The sequence below is a fragment of the Corvus cornix genome, chromosome 1A (genome assembly GCF_000738735.6).
Source record: "Corvus cornix cornix isolate S_Up_H32 chromosome 1A, ASM73873v5, whole genome shotgun sequence".
In the NCBI taxonomy this organism is placed as follows: domain Eukaryota; kingdom Metazoa; phylum Chordata; class Aves; order Passeriformes; family Corvidae; genus Corvus; species Corvus cornix.
Window position 1 is genome coordinate 9102370 of NC_047057.1, and position 25516 is coordinate 9127885.

The 25516-nt window shown below is 37.6% G+C and overlaps 1 protein-coding gene across 10 annotated transcripts in view; it reads left to right on the forward strand.

Annotated features, from left to right (window-relative positions):
• The first annotated feature begins 11020 nt into the window (after positions 1-11020).
• Positions 11021-25516, forward strand: part of CACNA2D1 (calcium voltage-gated channel auxiliary subunit alpha2delta 1) — a 365488-nt gene continuing 350992 nt past the window's right edge. For 5 of the 10 annotated variants that reach the window (XM_039570174.1, XM_039570180.1, XM_039570175.1 and 2 more), the window contains exon 1: positions 11025-11713. In XM_039570174.1, the coding sequence (XP_039426108.1) occupies positions 11619-11713 (95 nt within the window). In that variant the 5' untranslated portion in view covers positions 11025-11618. Of the gene's footprint in view, positions 11714-25516 lie in introns of all 10 variants that reach the window. The other 5 variants (XM_039570172.1, XM_039570173.1, XM_039570177.1 and 2 more) reach the window with 3 other exon arrangements.

Below are 25516 nucleotides of genomic sequence, written 5' to 3' on the forward strand. Positions count from 1 at the left end.
TTTAACAATAGTTATTAAAAAAAAAAAAAAAAAGCTCAAATTTTTTTTCCTGTTAAGCAGATTTCACCAAATGAAACCATATTAGAAAATGAGATGAAATGTGAAATGGATTGATGGTATTTTAGCAACATGGGGTATTACAATAATGAGCTTGAATTTTTCACTGTTACCATTATAGCCTTGGTATTTAGGGGTCACAGTTGAGTAAGTAGATTTTATTGGGATGAAACTATAGCTCAGAATTTCTGGGTTACCAAGAGTTTTGCAAATCAAGCTATGGGAAGAAATTTTTTTTAATTTATTTTTTACTGTTGTACATATTCTTCTTAATTACTTTTGGTTGCTTTGAAAAAAATAATTTTTTGTTTTTTTAATGTTCTTTGAAAAAAATTCTACATTTCTGGGTATTTTGTAAGCATTTTGTTTGAAACATTGTGGATTTTTCCAGTTCAAGAAAAAAATAGCTACCAAACAGATGCACTAGCTATTTCAAAATAATCCCTCCTGCTACACCAAGAGAAAACTGCACTGTTGATTGCCACTGCTTAATATTGTTTCCCACGCATTTTAAAAGCCATGATTTCCAGAGTGAAATATCCAGGACAGTTCACTGAAATGAGGCTTGGCATCCAGATTGCCTGCCTGGCTGTAATCATCCGTCGAGTTATTGAGCTTGTAAATCACATATCAAAACATGGGAACACATCAATTAATGTTCTACTGGAAACAAATCAAGGACAATCCTACAGTTTGACATTCTGCCAGTTTTTATTTTCAATAGACACGGGGAAGAAGCTGAAATGTTTGGTCACAGCCTCTATTTACCCAATCTGTCTTATATACTATTGCATAATGCTATCACAATATTAATATGCAAATTGCCACTCAAATAAAAGCCATGCTTTCCCTGCTGATTTTCAGCAGAGCTTCTGTTACAAAGGCAAATACTTAGCACTTATATTCCTTTTTCATCTTCAAAACTCCTTTAGTATATTTTAATTAATCCTTTTCCTTTCAATTTTCTGACCCTGCATTAGGTTTTCTGCCTCCTTTACCCCTGTACTCTCAAGGTTATGTCCTCCTCTTGATGTCTCCCATAGACTTTTCATGTTTTCAAAAATGATCTTCCTCTCATCTCTTTTTATGCCTAGAAAACAGACTTCAGGAGATTGGCCAGAAGAAAGGCCTAGCCAAGGGCAAAGGAAGTTTCCAAAGTGAAAAAGAAACAAAGGAACTCTATTTCCATGGAATACTCATCCCATCTAGCACAGCTGCTGCTTTTTCTTAGCAGGCACCTCAGTGTGGTCTCAGTCAATCTCTGGAGGTGCGGCAGTGACTCCTCTGCAGGAGACCATGCAAGCTGTGGCTCAGCTGGCCTCAAGGATGCTGTGCCTGGGCATCCAGACCAAGGCAGAAGATGAGGAAATAGCAGTAGCCTCTTACAGGGAGCAACTTCTCCTCAAAGAGGATTTCTGCTGCAAAGTGTTGTGTGGGAGGCAGAACGCTCTTAGGTCCTATGGGAATTTCCCAGCTCACAGGGAAAACACTGATTTGTGTTATAAAAGGAAAACTATCAGTCCAGATTTATCCTTTTAGACATTGAGACCCCCCCTTTTTTTTTATTACTCTATTTTAATGTTTAGTTAATTTATTATACCCTGAATTATTTTTATTTACTGTGTACTTTATGTAGATGTTTTGATGACAATTTCAAACACCGGGCTACTAACACAAAAGCAACTGAGGTGCTGTGTACTTTCTGAAGATCAGTCACAAAATGGGCATCACTTCTGACCTACTTAAACTGTGAACCCAGGATTTCATCAGTGCATGGGTCAAATGCTTATCTGCTTCAAAAGGTTATATTTTACTCACACAGCACAGACAGGTGCACATGGGACTTGGCAATGAGCTTCCATAGAAAAGAAAAATTCTTGTGGTACTCCTGGAGTCAGTCATCTGCATTTCAAAGCCAACAAAAGGTTTTCTGTACTCAAGGGAGGGAGAACTGGGCATTTAAACTCATGTTTTCTATCATAGCTATTGATGGAAATAATCTCAGATTGTTATAGTTTTCATATGATATTTTAGGTTTAGAATATGATAAATGCTGCACTGTAAAAGGAAATATTTCTGTTATTTCAGTGTATCATCTTGAAATATCAAAATAAATCTTACTCTTTTCCCCCCGGTAGTTTCAAGAGACAATAATTTTTAATTTATCAGTAATTTTATTCTTTATTTACAAATCTTTTTTTTTCACTTTATCTTCTGATATGTGTAGGGAGTACATAATAAACTATCCAGATCTTCTGTTACCAGGACATTCTACCTCTTTTTAGAATACTTCTTAACCAACAGCATGTGTTGTATGGAGACAGAATTCAGAGATGACTTAAGGATAACAGGTACTTGGTGTGTTGGCTGATACACTACATACTTTGCTTTATTCCTGCATTTCAAGTGCAGGATACACAGTCATGTGGTTAATTTAAAATTCACATAAGATATTAAGTTTATTATTAAGTCTTCATAGATATCTATGTTTTTAAGCTTTTTAGACCTAAGCCAGCATTGTTGGTAGCGTGTTTGTGTCTAGTAAATCTGTGATCCTGGACACAGACATTCCTGTTTGCTTGCACTGCATGCACTCTGACTTCACTGGACTTTCTAGATTGTGCCAAAAATCACTAACTAGGATTAAACTTAAAAGGATCAAGTGAGAGCAGATTGCTAACTTAAGTAATTGATCATTTAAGTAGCTTGATATCTTCTGAAAACATTCATGTTCCTCTGCATCATTAATTTTTGTTTATCTTGCACTGCTTAGGGTTTGGGGATTTATACCTATATATATATTTATATAGGTATATATAGTCAGACTGCCTTTGTCCTCCTTTTAGCAAAAAAAAAAAAAACACAACAAACAAAACAACCACTCAACTTACTTCCCTTCACACCCTCTTAAAAAAAAAATCATAGTTACTATGGAAACAGCTATTAAACAGAGAGTAGCAGTAATTAATAACATCTGTAAGTGCAGTACGAAGTCTACAACACAATGAATTCCAGCATTTGGAGTGGTTTGTGCAGATCTGCCCTGTGTTGCTTTGAATGGAATGGCAGCCTGTACAGACCCAATTATAAGAAGGGGGCTTAACATTACCATAGTGATGTATGGCTTGTGAAATAGTTTGGACTGTAGAGGCATTAACCCATACAAATAAATTACATCATTATTATATAGCTTAATGGCACATGATTCTGGAAAGAATTAGACCCATATAGATACTATGGGCAAATGGAAAAAAATTACTTTATCCTTTCAAATAGAACAACATAAAAATCTCACTTGCTGCTGAAATGAGAGCAGAAGCTTGAAATGTAACTTTTAAATCCATTCCTTCATTTGAATTATAGAGACATGGGCAGATCAGATGTGGAGGTTTACCTACAGATGCTTTTATCTTTTGACTTTTCACTTTAAAAGTCAAATTGGAATTCTTTAAGAACAGCCAATTGAAGATTTTTAATAAATCATGAAAGAGATGAGAGAACTTATCTGTCTTCAGGCTTTACTGAAGAAAGAATATTATAAATATTTATTTGTTATTTTATTATTTCTTAAGGCTACTTGGCATAAAGTCTACCATCTATCCCACTAGCCTCTCTCATTAGAAAATATTAGTATACAAAAGATTCAAATTTTCCTTAAATCATTTTTGCAGCTGGTGTAAAATGTGTAGCAGAAGCTGTCTTATCAGACTGAGGCGTATTGTGTTATACAGGAGGGAGTTCTGCCTTCACCCTGAACGTCAGTGCTGCGTCTTGTTCTCCCAAGCCAGGAGCTACATGGCCTTTGTTACCTGAGCTCATAATCTCTGCTTAGGAGCAAAGCACATTAGATGGGGCCTGACCCCAACTAATGGGGCCACCTGGCTCTGATCAAGCACATGGCAAGGGCATCTCAGCCTGTGCTGTGCTCCCCTGGCATAATGAAGACTTGACTTCTTCTTGCCATTCTTTTTGCCACCTTTTAAAACTGAATGGACAAGTGCACATCAGTATGTGTAGACCATATTTCTCTTGGTGAGCTCACTCACCAAGCGTTACCCCTCCTACTTACTGGCATCTCTTCCTTAGCACACAGTTTTTCTTCCCTTTACTGTCTCACCTTCCTAATGAATTTTTTCTTCCTCATATTTCCACTTTACTTTTCCTCACCTATTTCCTTTCAAAAATTTTGTTTTCCTTTTACAATATGTAATGAAGATAATATGCATGTCTTTATTTCCACATGCATAACCTTCCTTCTTGATATTAACTTTCCTGTTCTTGTCTTATTTTTGCTCTGTAATCATTCATTCTTACTTTTTCTCCATCTCCCTGCCCAGTATTCCTTCTAAGTTATTTTTATATTCACTACTAGTTTATAAAGCAAATCAAACAGGATACCAATACCATCTCAACAACCTATATTTTAGGATATAATGAATGATTCTGTGGAGGTGTTGGTCTATGCCCATTGACTACGACTGGATAAGAAAAAAAGAAACTCTTTTCTTGTTGTAGGCAGTCCAAGAGCATCTCACCAAATGCAGAATGGGAACAGCAGCAACTGTGTTCCAAAAGAAGGGAGTCAAATACAACCTTCCTACTAAACTTTAGCTTACTCTGTTGAACTTCCAAAAGTAGCATCTGTGGCTGGATGGCATGACAGCACACAATATTTGAAGGAATATTGCAGTGAAATCTCAGCAATAACTTTGGAATGCAGTATTGTAACCACCTGGTTAATTAGGTTAGATGGATTAAGTAAGTATGAGATGTTGAGATGGCTTCATTCCATTTTGCTGATAGTGGTTTGCTGTGATTTTTCTGTTGCCATCACACAGAGTGCCTCTCCACTCCCTCCAGTGGGTCAATGTACCCTTTTTTAGCCCTATAATGTTGCAAGAGACCATATTTCAGGAGAGTCCTATCCTTACACTTAGAAAAGCATTTACTGGTGTAAGAATGTATCTCACAGGGTGAAAAAACAGGGAAAATTGCCTGGTTTATGAGGTTAAAGAAGAAAAAAAACATATATATATTTGGTTTTAAGAAATAACTGTATATGCTTCAAAACAGTGGAAGGGATGGAATAAACTAAGTTAAAATAGATTAGGGAGTGGATAGAAAATAGACAAGGTTGTACAAAAATATTGTGTCAATCTCAACCATATAAAACATATGTTATTTGTATAAGACTGCTCTTAGAAGTTATATTTCTTTACAAGTTCAGAACACACCACAGTTTAACATTTATAATTGAGGGTTTTTCCCAGCAAGATTACTGACATTTATGGTTTTCTGAGAATAGTGTCACAACATCAATATGAGATTTACAATGAGCACTTTTACATTATACTGTGAAATATAACAGTGATTCATGAACAAAAAAACTCAATTTTCCTTTGAAACTCAGAAACATATTAATGATAATACTAGAACAAACACAGAGACTTTCAAAACCAAACTACTATCTCCATATAGTGCTACAGTGTAAGTTCTGCTTAGCAATAACTAAAACATCCCTGTGTTATCAACACTGTTTTCAACATAATTCCAAAGCAAAGCCCCATACTAGCTACTCTGGAGAAAAACAACTCTACACCAACCAAAACCAGCGCCATGGATGAAGTTTTAGACTTGCACTTTGTTATAAAATATTTTTCTTGGTATTCACTGAGACAATATTTATTGTTCTGGATTCCAGGTTTAAATATTAAACTATCCTAAAATTATTGTTGGTTTAACTGCAGTGTCAAAAAACCCAAACATACAAAAAAACCCTTCCAGTGTGAAAATGCATAGAGCCCTGCTCTAGTGACTAGAATTAGAATGAATGCTTTCCTCAAATCTGACAATGACAAGAAAAGCATAAACAGTCATGTCAGATAGTGAAAGTTTTGCTACCAGATCCAGCATGTTTACTCAAATATGAACAAAAGCAAGGGTGAGAACAAAACAGTGTTGATTATCTTGCTGCAGGATGTGGGTCACAAAGTTTTTGCAATATAAATTATATAAAATTCAAATATGTAAAACAATTCATCTCACTTGCAATGGGCTGGATCCTGCATTTCCATCTGGTGCAGACTTCAATAAAAGCATTTTTACCCCCAAAATTAGAAATTGAGATCAGGCTGCCTGCACTCTCCAGTCAGTCCTGCACCAGCAAACAGAATAACTATTCAGCAAGATTACTCCCTCCTACCCTATGTAAAACACAGATATAAAGAAGATATGACATGCCAGGAAGAAAATAGTATTTTGGTATGTGGCATTGATTATCACAGAACTACAGAACCACAGAATCATTTAGGTTGGAAAAGATTTTTAAGATTCTATAGTTCAATTGCTAGCCCAGCACTGCCAAGTCCACCCCTAAACCATGTCCCTAAGTGACAAATCCACACACCTTTTAAATAGCTCCAGGTGTGGTGACTCAACCACTTCACTGGGCTGTCTGTTCCAGCACTTGACAATCCTTTCCATGAGCAGTTTTTTTCTAATTTCCCATCTAAACCTTCCCTGGTGAAACTTGAGGCCATTTCTGCTTGTTCTATTACTCATTACTCATGAGAAGAGACCGAGCATCACCTTTCTACAGCCTCTTTTCAGGCAGTTGAAGAGAGTGATAAGGTCTCCCCTGAGCCTCCTTTTCTCCTGGATAAACACCCCCAGCTCCCTCATCTGCTCCTCATCAGACTTGTGCTTTAGACCTTTCTCCAGGGTCATGCACGCAGACCTTGTCACACTTTTTGCTGTATTTCAGCATGCACATTTTGGCTGAACCCAGTAACATCTGGGGGTTCCATCTAGCAAAGTATGTGTTACACCAAGCACAAAGGGGGAATGTGCTCAGCACAGTGCTGATCAGGGCCAGCAAGAATAAAGCCAGTGCAGATTTATTGCCTATAATGGCCCCACAAAAGACACTTACAGTGCTTGGTAACTGTGTCCCATCTATTCACACAAGTGCTACAATCACTGCAGATATTGTCTTAACCTGTCACTGGTTTCAAAAGTTTTCTGACAATGCTGATTACTGAATAATGAGTTTATATGCAAGCATAAAACTTTGATTCTGGTGCTAATGTAATAAATTTGGATTTTTAAAAAGTGGTTAAGAGACAGAAGGCCCTGCTCTTTTGTCTTTTATGCTAGATTTGCAACGGTGTAAATAATATATGAGAACATAAATTATATATCCAGAAATTGAAATAAAAGAGAAAGGCTTGATCATGAATTAATACTTGCTACTGATTAAATGAACCGAGAAGAAGCCTTTGATGCAAATTAAATTTTTTAGTTTTGCAATAGGAATTTTTTTTCTGACATGTGAACTACCATGGTCAGTTGAAAGATTCTCAGTACTTTCAGTAGAATCATAGAATAGAATCACAGAAACTTTTGGTTGGAAAGGACCCTTAAGATGAGAGTCCAACCATAAGCCTAACCCTGCCAAGTCCACCAAGTAGCTTTCTGTAAGATGCCTCATTATATCGATACCTGTCGCTCCCTTGCTCCTTCACAGAAAGATCTTGGTCAGATATGACAGGTAATAAATTTACAATGAGGTGAAGTAAGAATGGAGAAAGATTTACTTTCGTTGTTTGTCATTCAAGTGCTTAAAGAAAAAGACTTGTCAGCTGTAACAGATCTTTAGGAATCTCAAAGCAGATAAATTATAAGAGTTCCTGCAATGTTACTGTGAAGTACAAGCCATGTATTTAAAACAGTGACTATGAAAGGAAATAGTTTAATCAGCAAATATAAATAAATCAATTGTTTAGGAGACTTTTTTAAAAGTTAAGTGGCTTTTTAAAACTTCAAGATGAAACTACATTTGTGCTTCTTTTTTCTGCGTTATGGGAGGGTGAAGACATACCAAGAAATTTAACTTTGATAGTTTTATGTTTTAAGTCAATCACACTTTCTTGTTGAAGGTAGTGAAAACTCATTTGAGGCTTATTACTCATATCCATACACAGCTGTAGGATGTGGTCACCATCTCTAAACTTTCTGCATCTTTATTAAATACCTGAAAAATTAATGAATTTTCAGGCCATAAATAAATAGATGAACCAAAGACTGGGTGATTAGTAAATAACAAATTGCTCATGGATTAAGTCCTCCTTTCTTTTTTTCCCCATGCTTCAGGCTGGCATTGGATTCCTGAGTTTCAGATTCAGAAAAAAGGCAAAACTTCAAAACCTGACTTCCAGCCTCACTTAATTTTACAGGAAATTTATTTGTTATTTGTTCCCACCTTTTCTCAAAACTGGGCTCCAGTTCAAGTTTGCTTGTAAATCCTGTGAAGCTTGCGGGTTGATCTCGAGTTGTCTATCACAGATCTTTCCAGAGCACCACATAGCCCTTGTCAAGCTCCATTTTCCAGCCCTCGCTGCTCCTCTACAGCTCATCCAGCTTGTTTGGAGCTAACCTGTGTGTTTCTCCTCCATGCTAGAGCCACATATAGACAACTTCTCTTTCATCCCTGAGTTTCAGTAAGCTCCACAGGCATTCACTTACACTGTTCACAGTAGATTACCTTGCAAAGGGTCTTGTTATATAGTTGAAAATAGCACAGTAGATTGGAAGCTTTGAACACTTCTCTATTAAATCATAGCAGTATTTTGTATAGAATCTTTTCCACCTTTCAGCCATTGTTCTGTGTATTAGTACTGACAAAACCATCACAATCCAGACCTTACAGCACTAGGTGGGGTGTCAACCCGACCATGCATTGCACAGTTCCATTGCTAGCCACGTGTTACTGTTGTTGGAACTACTAGCAGCTATAATTACTGCCCTAAGGATCTCTATAAGCATCTGAAGTGTAGGCTTACACAAAATTATACTAACAATGGAAGAAATATTCTTGTGTAACCCTGTACTTATCTATTTATTATTTCACATTTTCACTCTCTGATTTTCTGGTCTCCTTTACATTATATTTAAATGGTACATGTGAGTAAGGGTGGTCTTGCTTATTCTCACCTACTGAAACCAGTGTTTCAGTAGGTTATGTTTGCATAGTTACTTGTACTCTCTCCTTCCCAGACCAACATGTGAGTACTTTTCTGCTTGCCCACTCCAGTGGGTTCTCCACTGGGAGAGCACCTCTTTCCCAGCTCAGTGCCCACAGCTTGCTGAACAGACCCTTGGGGGCAGCACTGCTGCGAACTTAATATGAACACTTTCCTGCTGAGAAGAGAAGAAATGGACATATGTTCGATCCTGCAGGTAGGGAAGGAGACAAGTGGGGCATTCCTTTTTATTCTGGAGGGGTGTTGCCAGTCCATTACTATGTTGCCCACTGCAAAACTGTAGGTGTTTTGGGGCACAACTAACTGAAGAACATCTGGTTCCTGGTAACTCAGCAGAATTTAGGCATGAACTTGAGCCAAACTTCAGAGTCCTATCAAGGAGCAGAATCAGTATTTTTGTCCAATATTCATGTTCATAACTGAATTAATGTTAACTTGATGCTGATAATGGTACTCTCAGTATGAGAGCCCAAGAATGAGGAGATGCCTTAAGTTACACTCTAAGAAGTAAATTTGTCATGGTCTTGTGCAACCTGTACTAGTTCACATTTCCACCCCCTTTCTTCTGTGCATTTCTCCAAACCTTTAATGCCACTCCCCAACATCTTTCTACCCCAGATCTCCTCACGATACATCCCATGGGAAGCAGGACTTTTGTGTCACAGGGCCATGACTCTGCCGTTACCCTGACATCCCTGTGTGGAAGCAGAGGTACTCAGGTGAGCAGCACTGCCCCTTCATGTGGCAAAACTGTAAGGCCTATGGAGACCTACAGAAGCTGGGCTATAGATACTTTTCAGATGGTTTGAGTCTAAAGGCTGCAGAATCATTTTAGAAAATGCTATTTCAGACTTGCATCCAAACCCTGAATCCTACGTACCTATAGGTAGGTGGATAGGTGAAGACAACTGGGAGTTCTTCCCACCATCTCCCAAGTGCCAGCTCCAATCCAGAAACAATGTAGATGAGTGACTGCACTCTTTACAGATTGCAACTGAAATATCGTGCTGGCTTTGAGCCTAGGCAATGTGAACGCTCAATTCTTCATTTGTGCATCTCAGTTTTGATCCCTTTGCCACCTTTAAAATAGAGATGAGCACTTTCCTGCTTTATAGAAATTGTTGTGAGTTAATACATTCAAGATTATGGTATCCTTAAATACAAAAGAACGTGACGACAGCATGAATACTGGTTCTGCTCTTTCATTTTCACCTGTTGAACCAAATAAATATATTCAAATATAAATATATAAACAAGTAAAAAGAAAAAAAAATAAAAACAAACAAATAAAACCAACCCACAGATAGAAAAGAAAATCAAATTTGTCACTGAACTTTTAAATGCTTTAGCAAATAAGCTAAGAAATATTTCCCTGGATTACTTTCTGCATTTTTACTGAGAACGTATAGTTGCCACAGAGACTGGTGTGCGTGAACATAGGTAAACGAAAGGAGGGGAGAGGGAATGCGTCCTCTGAATTTCCAGAGGGATCTGAAATGAGTATCTGGGTTAGCGATGCGGCGGGGCGGGGATGAAGCCCGAAGACTCCCGGCCGTGCCCCCGGGCCCGCTTCCCAGAGGCGCTCAGGGACGCTGCGGGCCCGGGACGCTGCAAAGGGCGGGGGCGACGGCGCGGGGGCCGGGCTGGCTCCGCGGGGCTGAGCGGCGCTGCTCCAGCCGGCCGCGGGGAGAGCGGCATTTATAGACACATCCATAAGATTTCTATTTAAATCGCAGCCCAGACTGGTGGCACACGGGCTGCGTGCGGCTGCTGCTGCTGCCGCCGCCGAGAGGGGAGGAGGGGGCTGGAATTAAAATAAGGCACGAAGCTGTTTTAAAAATAGCGTGCGGGCTGCGCGGGGCGGCGCGGGGCGGGGCGGGGCGGCGGCAGCGCGGCCCCGGGGCGGCCCGGCCGGGAGTTCCTGGCGCCTTGTACGGAGCGCGGCCGCCGCAGGGCCCGGCGCCCGCCCCCGCTCCGCGCCCCGACTTTCCCCGCTGCCGGCAGGCAAGGCAGGAGCCGGCAGCGATCTGCGCGTCTCCAACTCTCTCCCCTGCTTCCCTCCTCTTCTTTCAGGAGCCGCCACCCCGCCTGCCTCTCTCCTCCTCTTTCTGCTCTGCAATCAGTGGAATAAATCAGGGAAGGACGCGCGCACACACACGCAGAGTAGGATCTGTTACAAAAGTAGCGCTGATGGCGGCGGATCAGATGAAGCTGGAGCTGCTGCTGGAGTAGCAGAGAGTGGAGTATCTCTCGCTCTCTCTCTTTTCTCTGTTTCGCCTCTTCCCCCACTCCACCCACAGATCTCCATCGTTTCTCCTCCTCCTCCTCCCCACCCTCGGCCGCGCTCCCGCTTCTCCGCGCATCTCTGGGCTGCGCCTCCTGCGAGGGGGCGGGTGAGGGGACCGGAGGAGGCTTTAAAGAACCACGGCCCCCCCGCACCGCCACACACACGATAATTGAATTTATTATTATTGCCGTCTCGCCGACTTGGGGAAGGGGGATCGATCTTCGATCAGGAAGATGGCTGCTGGCTGGCTGCTGGTCTTTAGCCTGACACTTTTCCAGTCCCTGGTGATGAACCACTCCTCGGAGGGACCCTTCCCCTCGGCCACCACGTAAGTCCCGGCAGGATCTGGGGGTCCGGGGCGGGGCACGGCCGGGGCGGGGGCGCTCCTCAGCTCCAGGGACAGCGACAATACAAAGGGAAATCAAGTTAGACCGGGCGGAAAGTGGCGATCGGGGAAAATTGTAGGTTTTCGGCAGCTTTTGCTTAGAAAAGAGTCAGGGTAGCAGAAGGTCCCGCCGGTGAAGGCCGGCGGCGGGACTTTTGAGGTAAAGGCTCCGCCTGGGAATCCCGCTCCGGAGCGGCTCCCAAATAGACCCCGTCAGGTCATCCTTGCCGAGAAGAAAGTTTCGAGTTACACAGAGTCCGCCCCTTCCTCCCAACAGAGGTTATTCCAGCCTGGATGGAGTTTCAACACTGTTTACAAAAAACCCTGAAAACTTTCGCAATTTTAGTAAAATCCACGCAGAAGGCGGATTTTCGTTGCCTTTCCGCGGCCGGCGTGGGAAGCGGGCAGGCGGGCATGGCTGGGAGTTCCGAGCCCGAGCTCCGGCTCCCTCCTGCCTGGCCGGGCTCCAGCGCACCCCGCGGGGGCTCGGGGCTGCTGTGGGTCCGCGGGTGCGCACGCGTGGGTCCCACCGGAGGGGCTCTGCCACGCTTAAAGCCACACAGCTGAGGAACTGTTTTCTTCAGCCTTGGCCTTGCGGATCGTTACTTCTCAGAAATACCTTCTCGAGAGCTGAAGGATGCTCGCGGTGCACGCAGCTCGGTGCCTTGCCTGGCCCTGAGATAGAAATCTTTAAAGCACTGCAGAATTATTAGCACGAAAGTGTTGCCCAGAGCAGTGCAAAGATCAAATAATAATGATGCAATAAAAGAAAGGCAAAGGGAAGCCAATGCATCATATTGAAGATTCGCCTACAGATAGGAGAAAAAAAAAAAAAAAAAACCACAACACGACAAAGCACTATGTGATCGTGCTTTCTTCCTTTTCTTCTCTCTCACCTCATTATTTTTATATTCTTTTTGTTTGGTTGGCTTTTTCAAGCACTTACCTTAGTCCCCGAATCTGGGTTAAAGCTACCAGTAGGTAACTTTTAAGTGGATGACTCACTTTAATACATTTTACATAAGAAAAACAGTGCTAATGGTAGTCTTTCCTTATTGTTTAACACCGGGTAGAATTTATTGGTGTCGTTCATCCTGGGCAGAAGGACGCGTTACAGTAACTACGAGCAATGCATTTTCACCAATTAGTACTGCTGGTTTGTTGTTATAATTGGATTCAGTTCTGAGTATCGGTTCCATTATGAAAGACTTAAAGGGATGCTCGCACTGTTAAATGAAAGGAATACAAAGATAAGTGTAGAATAACCACTTAATATCCTGATATATATAATAAGTTGAAAAAAATACAGCCTTTCATTGTAGGGGAAATTACCTTTTAAAATATTCTTGTGTTACAGTTTATAAAGATGTGCCATGTAGAAGCAAGTGTAGCAAAATACAAACCCAGGGCTTTTTAATTCATTGTTTTCTTGTGTTTGAGCTCCTGTATTTACGGTTTTTTGAGCTCCGGTATTTACGGTTTCTCACTGACCTGGTAGGTTATCATACACAACTAATTACAATTTATCTTTTATATGGATTTTTCTGAGTTTAAAAGAGAAAGAAGAATGGAACCCAGTGAAATTAAAAGAATGCTATCTAAAAAGAATATGTAGAATTTCAAATAGAAGTCCAGATTGCTTTTTGACATAAGAATATGTGGTATTCTTTTAAAACTGGTTTTGTCTCCCTATCTATTTTTGCTAATTCCCTTCAGAATTTACCTTTATTGACAGTCATTATATTAGATTGAAGACAGTGAAACATATAACTTTAACTATACCTATATAAAGTAATTCAGAGTATTATGTTAGTAATCAACATTTCCATGTCCTACACAATCTACTTGCGGTTGGCTCTCTTTTTTTCTCATTGTTATTCCATTGAAATATCATATAAACAATCTATAGCGACTGTCCATCCTTCATAGTACTGTTTCCTTTTGAAATGGAACCAAAGTGCAAGCAAGGCTTAGTTTGTTTAGAAGGCAGCACACAACAGGTTGATGCATGGAGAGCTGCTTAGCAAAAAGTAATGATGTAACAGGTGCAGGGGAACATTTTTTCTATTCTTTTTTTAAGACTTGACAGCAGTGTTTCATTTCCTACTAAAAATTACAAATGGGGAAGAACAAAGAGAAGTGACGCAAATGCTCTTAATGTAAAAGATATTATATATTAAGAATATTAAAAATAGGAATAAAAAAACCACGGGAGAGGAGAATAAAGGAAAGAAAGAATATGAATAATTGAAGAACTGGAGGTTTGCTGATATTATGTACTTAGCTACCTGCTTTCTCCCCATTATTTTCAACCTCTTTTTTCTCTAGTTAAAAAGTTGGTCTGAGGAAGCAGGATTTCCCAGCTGTTGTGTGAAAAATGTGCATATTCAGGGCTATAGAGTATATGATTTCTTCAACAACTCATTTTTGTGCAATCACTTTTCTTGCAGTCATCTGTTTCTTCTGCATTAATAAATATTTTACATGTACTTTTACTAAAACATTCAGAAGTCCCTATCACCAATACAATAATATACAAGCATGTAGTATTCTTAGCAAGAAATGCTGAACGTTTATGCAATGCCTGTTTGATAGAATCTCAGTATTTTTTTTTTAATTTTAATTCTCTGATAAGGCAAAAAAACCCTGATATATTTACACAGCAAAATATAGAGAATTTCAGGTGAAGGTTTGTGTTTTATGAAATGGTAACATTAATTTTTCATTGAAAATCTGATCAGGTGATATTGCATTCCTTGCTTCCAGTGTTGAAATATTTCACTGCAAATAGTGATGACTTTCCTTTAATAAACAATTTAAGTATAGTAGTAATTGTGTCTTGACCTGAGCTATCAGGCTTAGCTGCTGATTGATGCATATTGCATTCCATTTAAATATATTAATTGTGTCATGTATTAAGGATCTGTCTGTTGGTGCAAGATACCATGTTCTTACTTTTAACACAGCAAATCCAAGTCCTTCAATTACACATGCAACACAGCAGATATTTTGCACTTAGATGAGGATATTGTATACAGTACTCCTGGCACTATAACCACACTACTGCTATCACAGTATGCAAAGCACTTCTCTCTTTATAGCCATATATATTCACATCTGTACAGACTTCAGAAAAAAAATTCTATTAAATATACAAGGTTTGTATGTTTCCTGATAATGGTAGCAGAAAACTCCATTTATTTCTGTTTCTCTATACCGCATGAAGACAGACTTGACTTTAAGTATACCTTGTAATTCCTAAGTATCTTTTTGGCACAGCATGTGTTGATATTGTTGCTCGTAGTAATGTACTACATAAAGATACAACTTCTCCTTTCTGATAATAAACCTGTTTGTACTGATTAAAAAAGAAACAAACAAACAAACAAACAAAACATATTTTAATTTTTTTAAACCTACAGATGAAGCCTTTCAAAATCAATGGGATTGTTTCTGTAATTACTACCTAATTGTGGATATATCTTAATGTCTGTTCTTTTTATTCCCCCCCCCGCCAAGTTTCCTCTGCCACTCCTTTTCTGTCTTTCCTTTATCTTATAACATTTTTTCCTCCTCAGTCACTTCTTCTGTATGTATGTATTACATTATATATTATATTCAAGACAGATCTGCCACTTAGATAAATTGGTGTAAAACATCGGTGGATAAAAATATAAAAAAGATAAAAATAGTATACATAGAAACGTATATCTATATGTATGCAGACAGGACATTTTTAGAAAAGAAGTTGTGTATTCCCATTTTTTACTTGCATGAATCATCTTTACTGTTTTGGTGTCATTAGGACAACTCAGGGAAGTCTATATGAGTCATATGAATTAGGGCTTTTACAACTGGGACATTCATATTTTTGGCTTCTGCACATGGACCTAACAAGTGTAGGTCCTGCTGAGAATGTGGCTGGGCTTGGTACTCAGCATCACTTTCTGTATGGCACCAGTGACCAAAGGTAGATAGATGACATTTATGATGTTTTCAGCTGTTTCGACTGTCATACTTAGGGATTTTGACACCTCTCATATGCGTAAAATCCCATTTATAGCTTAAAGACTGTGATAGAAGTATGTCAGTTTAACTGCTGATGTTAATTAGAAAAGACTACTATATTAATGGATTATAAAATATCAGACTCTTTCTCATTTGAATTTTTTCTTTTCTCAACCTATTTAAAAATATTCACTATTAGGAAAAAAATAAAGTACTAAAGTGTACCTTCATATCAGTGAATTTGAAAGAGAGCCAAAAGATGTAATCTACTTAGAATCAGGGAAGTGCAATATCACCTCTTAGTGTTTTCTCAGCAGCACGTCTAAATGCTGAGCATTATGCAAGATGCTTAAACCACTGATATTTTAAAGAGTGTTGCTCCATTCCATTCTTCTAGTGGAAACATACTTAGAATAAGTGTGAAACAGCTTGTTGATTGGTGGTGTTTATTTGGGTGTTTTGGTGGGATTTTTTTGATTGTGTGGTGGGGGGGGGTTGTTATTATTATTTTTTTTAATGTCCCTGTACATGTGATGATGATAAATGCAAATTATTTGAATTTACAAAACATTTTTCTGTTTCACATACTTTATGATGTAAATTCTGAATGGACAATTTTTTTATTTGTTTCCCTCCTGGGTATTTATGCTGAAGCCTCAGAATTTACAAATTCTATAGATTTACATTTTATTGAGTATGAAAATTCAGCTGAAAACATCAAAATAGATACTAATCATAAAAGATGAAATTTCATTGAAATAAATCAGCATTATAGAGGTTCTTGCCATCTTTCATTTTGCAGTGATGCTATTTTCAGAACTGCATTGCTCATACCCTGCAAAATGACTTTATCCAAGAATTCAGCTGCTAGAAAGAGAGCTGGAGCTTGGCAGCACATTAGCCTGAAATGTATTCATTGTTAAATAGAAGGCCTGTTGTAGAGATCTTAAAAATATTTATCTAGCAGAGTATTTGAAATTGATGGAAGCATGGTCAAATTCTTTCTGCTTTAATGTTTTGTAACAAAGGAACAACCCAGACTCTAGCTGCCCACTGGTAACTGACATGTTTGTGCCTTGATCATTTCTTGCCTTCTTCGAGAATCCCGTATCCAAGGTAGTATCTTCTAGACCAATGTTTGACTTAAACATCTGTACGATAGGGATTGCAGTTTAGAAGCATTTTAGTAGAGAAGAATGACTCATTCTCTCTGTTGCTGACCATAGCTGAAGTAGAATTGAGCCCCAGACTGTTTTGTACTTCTTTGCAGCAGTACCCGGGCTTTTGATTCCCTATGCTTAAGCTGCATGTTGTGTTTAGAGTGCTTATAAACACCTTTGTGACAAAAGGTTATATTTTTGATGGCAGAAAATGTTGTTTTCTAGTGCCTTGTTAACAAATTTCCTTGAATAGAAGAAAAGATTTACCAGAAAACAACACTGGAATAAAATTACTGGACCATAGCTACAATTTGGTAAAGCCAGATGCCATAATTAATTTTTGTCTTTTAAAAATGCCGAATCAGACTTCTTGATATAAAGAATGACATCTCAGTGTCCTCAGAGTTCTGGTAAAGAAAAACATAGCTAGCACCTTGAAAATGCACAGAAAATAAGAAGTACAAAACAATAATTGCATTTGTGTCCCCAGCCCTGGGCAGCGCATGTGTGTTCTGTCTTAGATCGCTCTTAGCCCATTCCTGCATCAGCTTTTTCATTCCCCCTACAGCTGCTGCAGGACAGGTATCAATGTATACTTAAATGATTTGCATTTGAAATTACAGCTCTGATTTATCTGTCTTACTGGATCTATTAAAGAGCCTGATCCCACTCAACTTTCCTCAAATATGCATAGGGCAATGCTCTGTTCTGTAGGTTCAGACCAAGAGACAAATTTTGCATCAGTTGTGCCATTGCCTACTGTAGCAAATTGGTCATTGCTGTTAGGGGGAGTTATGATTCTTCTTGTCCTCCTGATTTCCAATAGTAAAAGAGAACTGGATTCAATATTGTTTGCAGAATATGACTTTTATGTTACACGGTACTGTGGAATGCACGCAGTAGTGCTGCAGGAGTGGCTCACCTTTAAGTTGGAAATATATAACACTGATAGTGAAATTACTGTCAACTGCACTTCTACTTCAGTAATGTTCATGGATTGTATATTCTCAATTTAGGGCCAGACTCTGCTGCTTATACCCTGGAATGAATAAAGTTCCATTGATACTCTCAGAAGAATCTGTGCAAGAGTGAAGATTTTCAAAATACACTTCAGCACTTTTTAATAACTAAAATTAATGGCATGTGCCTGCAGCTATTCAGCTGAAGAGGGATTTTTCTTTTCCTTCTCCATTGCTTTCCAAACTATTTTTTGACCTACTCTGCTTCTAAGCAAATTCAGTGTTTCACATCTTCCTTCCTTTCATCCTTCCTTCCAGACTTAGTAAGTTTTCAGGGTGAAACGTAAGATAGACTCTCTCTTTCACAGCCACCCTGTGACAAGAATATGGCTCACTGTTTGTGAATGTTACACTAATGATGGTAGGGATAGGACCATGGTTTTTGCTTATGTCCCTCCTTACAAGACCTTTCTCTGCATGCCAACAGCAAACTGATGACAAAGAGTGAATTTCTGTTCCTTGTATAGTTTTTCCTATTTATTTACAAAGTTTCTAACAAGTTTATGAAAATGATTGACATTATTTTGCATCAACAAATCAGCAAGCTTTTGCAGATAATTACAGTAATTCAAAATCAGTCTTTTTTTTAAATCTGAGGCAGGCCTGAAATAACCATGGAATGTGAATGTGAAGTTGTAATATTGCTGACTATTACAAAAAGTGATTTATTTGATTTTCACCCTCCTTAAATTACATTCTCAATCCTTCTCATTTTAGGGTTGGATAGGGTAACTATAGTCTGATTTTGTAACAGATATTCTACATAGTGATTTAAAAATTTTTCTTTTTTGAATTTTCCTTTGTTTCTCCAGGACCATTATTATTCAGCCAGAAATGCAGAAATAAGATTAAAAAAAAAAAAAAAAAAGTCCTATGGACCATATGAACGAAGAATCATTTTTGCACAGCCTTTATTAGATGTGACATGGATGTAGTGTAACATTGGATTAATGGTCCTTTTTTCAGCATAAAATGCTTCAGTTCAAATCTGTGAGCAAAGTCTCTCAAATTTATTCATTATAATAAAATCTTATTCACTTTTGACATGATTTGAGAAGTAAATAAGAACACAAAGGAGTTGCTGAGTCCACAGTCTAGTTTTTGTAGGAATCAGGTGATAAATTTTGTTAATTTTTATTTAAAAGAGAAAAGCTTGACTTGATTCATCCAAACAGTATTTGAACTGAAGTGCTCCTATTGTCCCTGTTGAGGTTCCCACCAGTCTGGTCTAGAAGCTTAAAATGTTCCCCAGTGATATCTCTCCTGCCCTTATCTTTACTGGGATTTTTATTATATTGTGATAGCGTGGAATAAATATTCTTTCAGGTAGGCATAAAAATAAAGTTACAAAAGTTCTGTGGCTAAGGGTGGTGCCAGTTCTAAAATGTAAATCAAGTCATGCCACTTTTCTCAATTGTCATTATTAATACCATGCTGTGTTTTTCTTTATACACTAAGGTGGTCTTAAAGAAGTAAAAGGGAAGTTTTGTTCATTCTTGAAATGAGCAGAAATTTGCCACACTAGGTATATGTTGACTCTTGATCAGAAATTCAGACCTTTTCTATAGGAGGGAACTGAGTCACAGGAGCTGTTCTGTCGAAGATTATTGAAGTCTGGAATGGATGAATTGTGTTATCAACACTGCAGGAAGGAGAGGAGTAATGAAAAAGAGATGACAGGAAGTGTGAATTACAAAGTTAGGGTTCTTACTATTCCTTCCCTTGACTCTTACAGGTCAGTCCTGCACACATAGATCCAATGTCCCATGAGACCAGTCAAAGTGTGGAGGGTTAAGTACAACAGTCCACTAAAAGGCAAATTTTAGTTAATAATGTTCTGATGTGGACTAGAGGTGATAAAAATGGTTTATTTTGTAAATGGGTAAATGAAGCCCCACAGTAATAATTTTCCCCCAGTGTGGATTGGGGTAGTCTATTTGTTAGAAGTCTTGTGGATCCTAAATACAACCCTATACTGGGAGTCAATGCTCTTTATTTGGGGAATGCTCTGCCCTTAAAACTATGTTTTATGAGTTTATTCCAGAAATGTGGTGGCTTCTCATGCAGATGTTAATGCAGAAGTTCCTTTTTTTTGCAGTGTATGGCAGTTTTCTTGCAATTTATTTAAGTAGAATAAAATATAATACATAATAATATACTATTCATTGGTAAGTAGAGTAATTTCTGCAGATATTATTGAACATCCATTTTTTCTGTTAGCCTCACTTGTAATTTTATTATTTTTGTGTATGGGTGTAAAAAGTACTTTAGATTTTTTTTGAAGACAGGTCAAAGTGAAGAATAATTTATGTAGAGACAGAAACTAAGTGTAGTGAGCAATGAACCTTCTTGCACCATCATCATCTGTGGAAAGTATCCTGCATTACGTTGATTAGCTCTGTGTGTGTTTCATAATGCAGGAAGTATTTCAGTATTTCTTGATCTGAGCCTTTTCTCAGAAATTAATTCAGTGGCACCAGTTTTGGAAAAAAAAAAAGAAAAAAGAAAAAGAAAAAAAGAAAAAAAAAGAAAAAAACAAAAAAAAAATAAAGAGGCAGTAGACTCTGTAATTTACCTTTATTTAATCACAAATATTCTTATTTTGTTTTCTATGGTGTACATCCAGAATTGTGTGTACCGTTGCTGAGCTTTTTATCATTAAATGCCTCTCTTTATTGTTATCTGCCTTGCTTTAACTACCTTGCCTTATTTCTCAAGTTTTGTACCTAGTTTTCTATATTAATTTCTCTCATTAAAGTAGGAAACTTCAGTGTCTTACCATTTAGTCAGACAAGGGTTTATTGTCAAGATTAATTTGTTAGCTAATGCCTCTAAAGCCTTCTGTAGTTGAAAAGTGTTGTTAAGCTGTTAAACCTAATTTATTAAGATGTGTGTTTGCTATATTCCCACTTTGCCTCAGAAACTTGCATGACCAAATCTTTCCTAGATGGATGATACCTCTGGTTTACCTGGTTCTCAAAGTGGTTTCTTAATAGAATCTTTTTAGAAAAGGTACCATTATATCTGCTTCTTTTGGTAACTTGTGATCTGTGGATCTGGAAGAAATTAATCCCCACGATCTGTACTTCTTGGATGTACACAGATTGCAAAACATAAGTTTAACAGCATTTTTAGAAACTAACAGGAGTCAGCAAAAATCTGCAGACAGTATCATGAAGAGAAGCCAGTATGTGACTCATGCCTACGCCACACACTCGTTGCACTCCTTTGCCAGTCGTGCCAATTCCTTTTCCACTGTGGAAAGCACTGGGAGCTGTGGATCTGGGGACCTTCTGAAATTTGTACTCTGAATATTTTGTACTTGAAAAAGAGACAATGGTTAGATAGAAAACTAGCCAAGGGCTCATGACACGAGTTCATTAACATGATCTGTTGCTTCTTTTGCAGCACAGGTTACTGCTGGTTTTATTCCATTTCTAAAATGGGAATGACACCCAAATTGTCATCCTGCTTGAATCAATGTGTTTAATAATGCAAGGTGTCCTGTTTCTATAAGAAAGATGGTAAGAAAAGTACATATTTTCTTCTGTTTACAGACTAGTAGCATGCCTATGACGATCACCAGCAATCGCTAATTACCTGACAATCACCAAGATTTTTCAGATTTCAAGCAAGATTAACATAGTTTTCATAGCAATTATTTTTGTTTGCTACAGACAGTAGCAATAGAAGTGTAGCCCCTTTATTTTTTTGTTTTTTGTTGTTGTTGTTGTTATTTATCAAGGCACTTTTTTCCTTAGCATCTTCTTGATTAAATTTTTTATCTGCTGTGAACATATTTTAGATTATGTGGTAGATATATAAGCTGGGAGAGAATCACTAATATGTGCAGGAACATGTCTTAAGGAGATTTCGGCATAATATACACACGGGGAAAAGGTTTGTGGTAATTGAAGGCAGAATGTGGTCTCTTTTGACTGATTAGAAATACATGAGGGATTTGTGCATGACTAAGAGTATGTCTAGGATACACTCTAAATGTCTTTGGAAATGGTCGGGTGCCCAATTTCATCCTTCTTTGCACCAGTGTAATTTCAGCATAATGAATACCAGTCCTGTATCATTTAAATCCTGAGTGCAAAGATGAATCCACATAAAATAATTTCTGATTAAACAAATACAGGTTTCATTGCAACAGAATGAGTCATCACTGTCAAGGCCTGATTGTGAAAATTACATAAAATAAAATGTAATACATGATTATATTAGGCTTTGAAGAGGGGAATTGTGAGATATCTCAAGGAAACCATGTGTGATATCAGATGTGGTCATTTGTCTTCCTTTTAAATTATAAGCTCTGACACCACTTCATTGTCTGTGCCCCACTGAGCAAGTGTCCATGTAAGAAAGAAGTTCTTAATGTGCTGGAAGGCACTGAAAAATGTTCCCCCAGATTAGGAACAAACACGATTTTATTACCTAAAATTGTGGAACTGTAAGGAAGAAACACTTTCCTTTTCAAGGTACAGCAATATCTAGTAGTGTGGCGGCTAACTCTAAGTGGCTTTCACGAATGTACGTTTTTGTAGTTTTATTTTTGCTTTTAGTTTTTTTCTTCTTAAGCAATTAGTTCTAGACCTTAATTTGGAAGGGTAGAAATTATAGAAGTAATTTAATTTAACCCCTCATTATGCACAACCAAGTAATTCATTAATCTTTTGGGTATGAAGTCTTGATTTTTCTGGTAATCAGCAAGAAATTTACAGACAAACTTTATATTTGTTTTCAGTGAAGCTGGATTTACTCTGAGAGATTATATTGATGCTTTATGGGGACATAAGGTAAAATTCTGATATGATAGCTGCTTTGCTAATAGAAGCAAAAGCCAGTGTCTTTACTCATCTTATATATATATGTTCCTTGTATAGATACACTCTCCCAGTCTGCAAAATTAGGATTGAAAACACCCATCACTTCCTTGCATGGATGGTGAGAGTTTCAGTTAACAAATGACCATACAGAATTTTGCAGTGGATGTATGGAACAATAATTTGCTTGCAGGTACTTTGTTGGTAGCATTTTTTCCTTTCATAACTCCATTTATTGATAGAAAAAAGTACTTTTATGGCCTGTGAGGTAGTCTTGCACAAACTAGACTAGTAGTCATGCTCAGTTGTTCTTGTAGGTATCCATGCTTCTACAAACACTTTATGTATTCGTTAGTGATGCTTTCCACATTGCAAATAGAAGTTAAACATTGATGATTAAATCTTTTGTTCCACAAATCTCATTAACTGGGGGTCTATTTCTTTTTGATGAATAGTATTCTACTCAACAATTGTCCCATTACTCTCTGTGGGAATAATGTGTTTCTAGAATAAAGTGATGATCAATGTTTTAAAAAATCTTTTAGAAAAACTTTTCAAAAAAGTAAAAAGTAAGTTATGCTATTTTAAAGCTTAAACCCTTGAAAACTAGGAATAGCAAGATAAGAAACTGCCTTATGCCTTAAATTGTTTTCCTTATAATATCTTCATTGTGATCCTGTCTTCAGTTACAAAACCAAAATCTTTTTCTGCTGGAAACACCTTTCATTGAGAATGTTACTCAAAATGCAACCCCACTCTAGGACTGGTGTATTTTGTAGATAATACTGGCAAGGATGAAAATGAGATACTTTGTCTCTAGCAATGTAAAACTAGTATTAGTTGCCATTACATGGAGAGAGTGTAAAAGCATCTGCCTTTGGGGATTAAAAGTAATTTATTAGCCAAAGCTATTCTCTGAACCCAAAAGCTATGATAAAGACATCCTATTCAAAGACGTGTTTTGAGATGTTTGGATTTTTTTATCGCTAGGATCTCGTTTCACTGCAGAAAGAGTGATCACTGGTTGATGCCATGTTTTTTATGCTGTGCGACTTCAATAATTAGTACTACAGTCTCTCTGTGGGCAGGAATTATTTTCTAGCTGGGATTTTTCCTGAAAATTAACAAATTAACAGGAAATATCAGCAATATACCAGAGAAGTACTGACTGTTCTAGTTACCCACATGGTTGAAAAAAAATCAAGCTTCTTGTGTGTCTATCTCCACATTTAATTGTGTGGTGATTTGTAAGCAACCATAACCGAATTTAAGAGATTTCAATACTTTACATTTTAGATTTCTGGTGTACCAGATCCAAATTTCCTACACTGATACTTAGGGATGTGTATTTGGATCAAAATTTCTCAAGGCTTTCTTAATGGCCAAAAAGGTAACCTGCACACCAGGATCATATGCAATATCACTCAAAGACTGCATAAAATAAAGAAGTTCTTCATTTCTTATAATGAAAGTTTCCTACAATGTCTGCAAAGTAATAAATTAAATAATTTTTTACTTTAAAAAACCAAAATCCAAAGAGAAAAACCCAACAAAAAACCCCACAAAACTTGCAGTATTTTAGATGTGTTTTACTCCAAAGTTCTTAAACAAATATTTGGTAGGCAAATCTAGGCTGCATGAGGTACACAGTTTTGTTTGTTGCTGTGAAATAGAGCTTTAATTCAACAGTAATTTAGATCGATTCAGTTTGTGGTTTGTTACTATGTGATTTGACACAGACACACACTCTCCATGCAACATTTCTTTCACCTGGGAAAATTGGATAATGAACTAATGAAGGTTTTCTTGGCTGATAATGCTGTCTGTTTTCAGAGCGCAGCAATTACACAATCTTTTAGCACTCAATGTCTATCTAAACAAAATCAATGCAAAAATAAGGGCTATTTACAGCGAAGTGTCATTATTTTATAATGTTTGGGTAGTTCTCTGAGGGTCTGAAATGATATTGAAATGATACAGTAAAAAAAAAATCTGAGGAGCTTTAAAGCCAGCAGTCTAATGGCCACCTGATTTTTCTATCAGCTCAAATAATTCATCACTACTTGTCTGCCTCCATACAAATGTAATGTTTATCATTGCTACTTACCTTTTCTTTTTAGAAAAGCTCAATTCTATACATCTCAAAACTAGACTTGATTTGAATTTACATGGTTTCAAAGTTGTAAGTTGAGACTGGATTGAAGCTTCCAAACCATTTATTTACAATAATACAGGAGTTTTGCGGTCTGTTTTTTTTTTCTTTTTTTATTCTTACCCAGTTTTCTCCTTCATCAGTGAATTCTTCAAAAGGGCATGGCGAATTGCTTGGACAATTTTTTGTAATATACTGTGTAAGTGCTGATTTTTGCTATTACATATCAAAGCAGAATAAAGCTGAATTCTTATTGCCATTAAAATTATGGTAAAGATGAAGGCATATTCAGGCTATCAGCTACTTCACTTTAGCCTGCAAATTAAGGTAAGGAAAATTCAGATTAAATATACAAAATGCCTTGATATTACAACTAAGTATCTCATGGGTCCATTCTCTAAAAGCTGTCATGGTGCTTTTGAAATGTTAAGCTTCTAAATCCGTACTGAAGAGAAATCTGAAAGAGCAAAAGCTCTCTTCTGTATTACTTTGGAGCTGGACAGTACTTTTTCCATTTCCCAACTTTTTTATTTTCAACTGTTATATTTTTAAAAAGGAAAAAAAAGCCAAAAACCTTG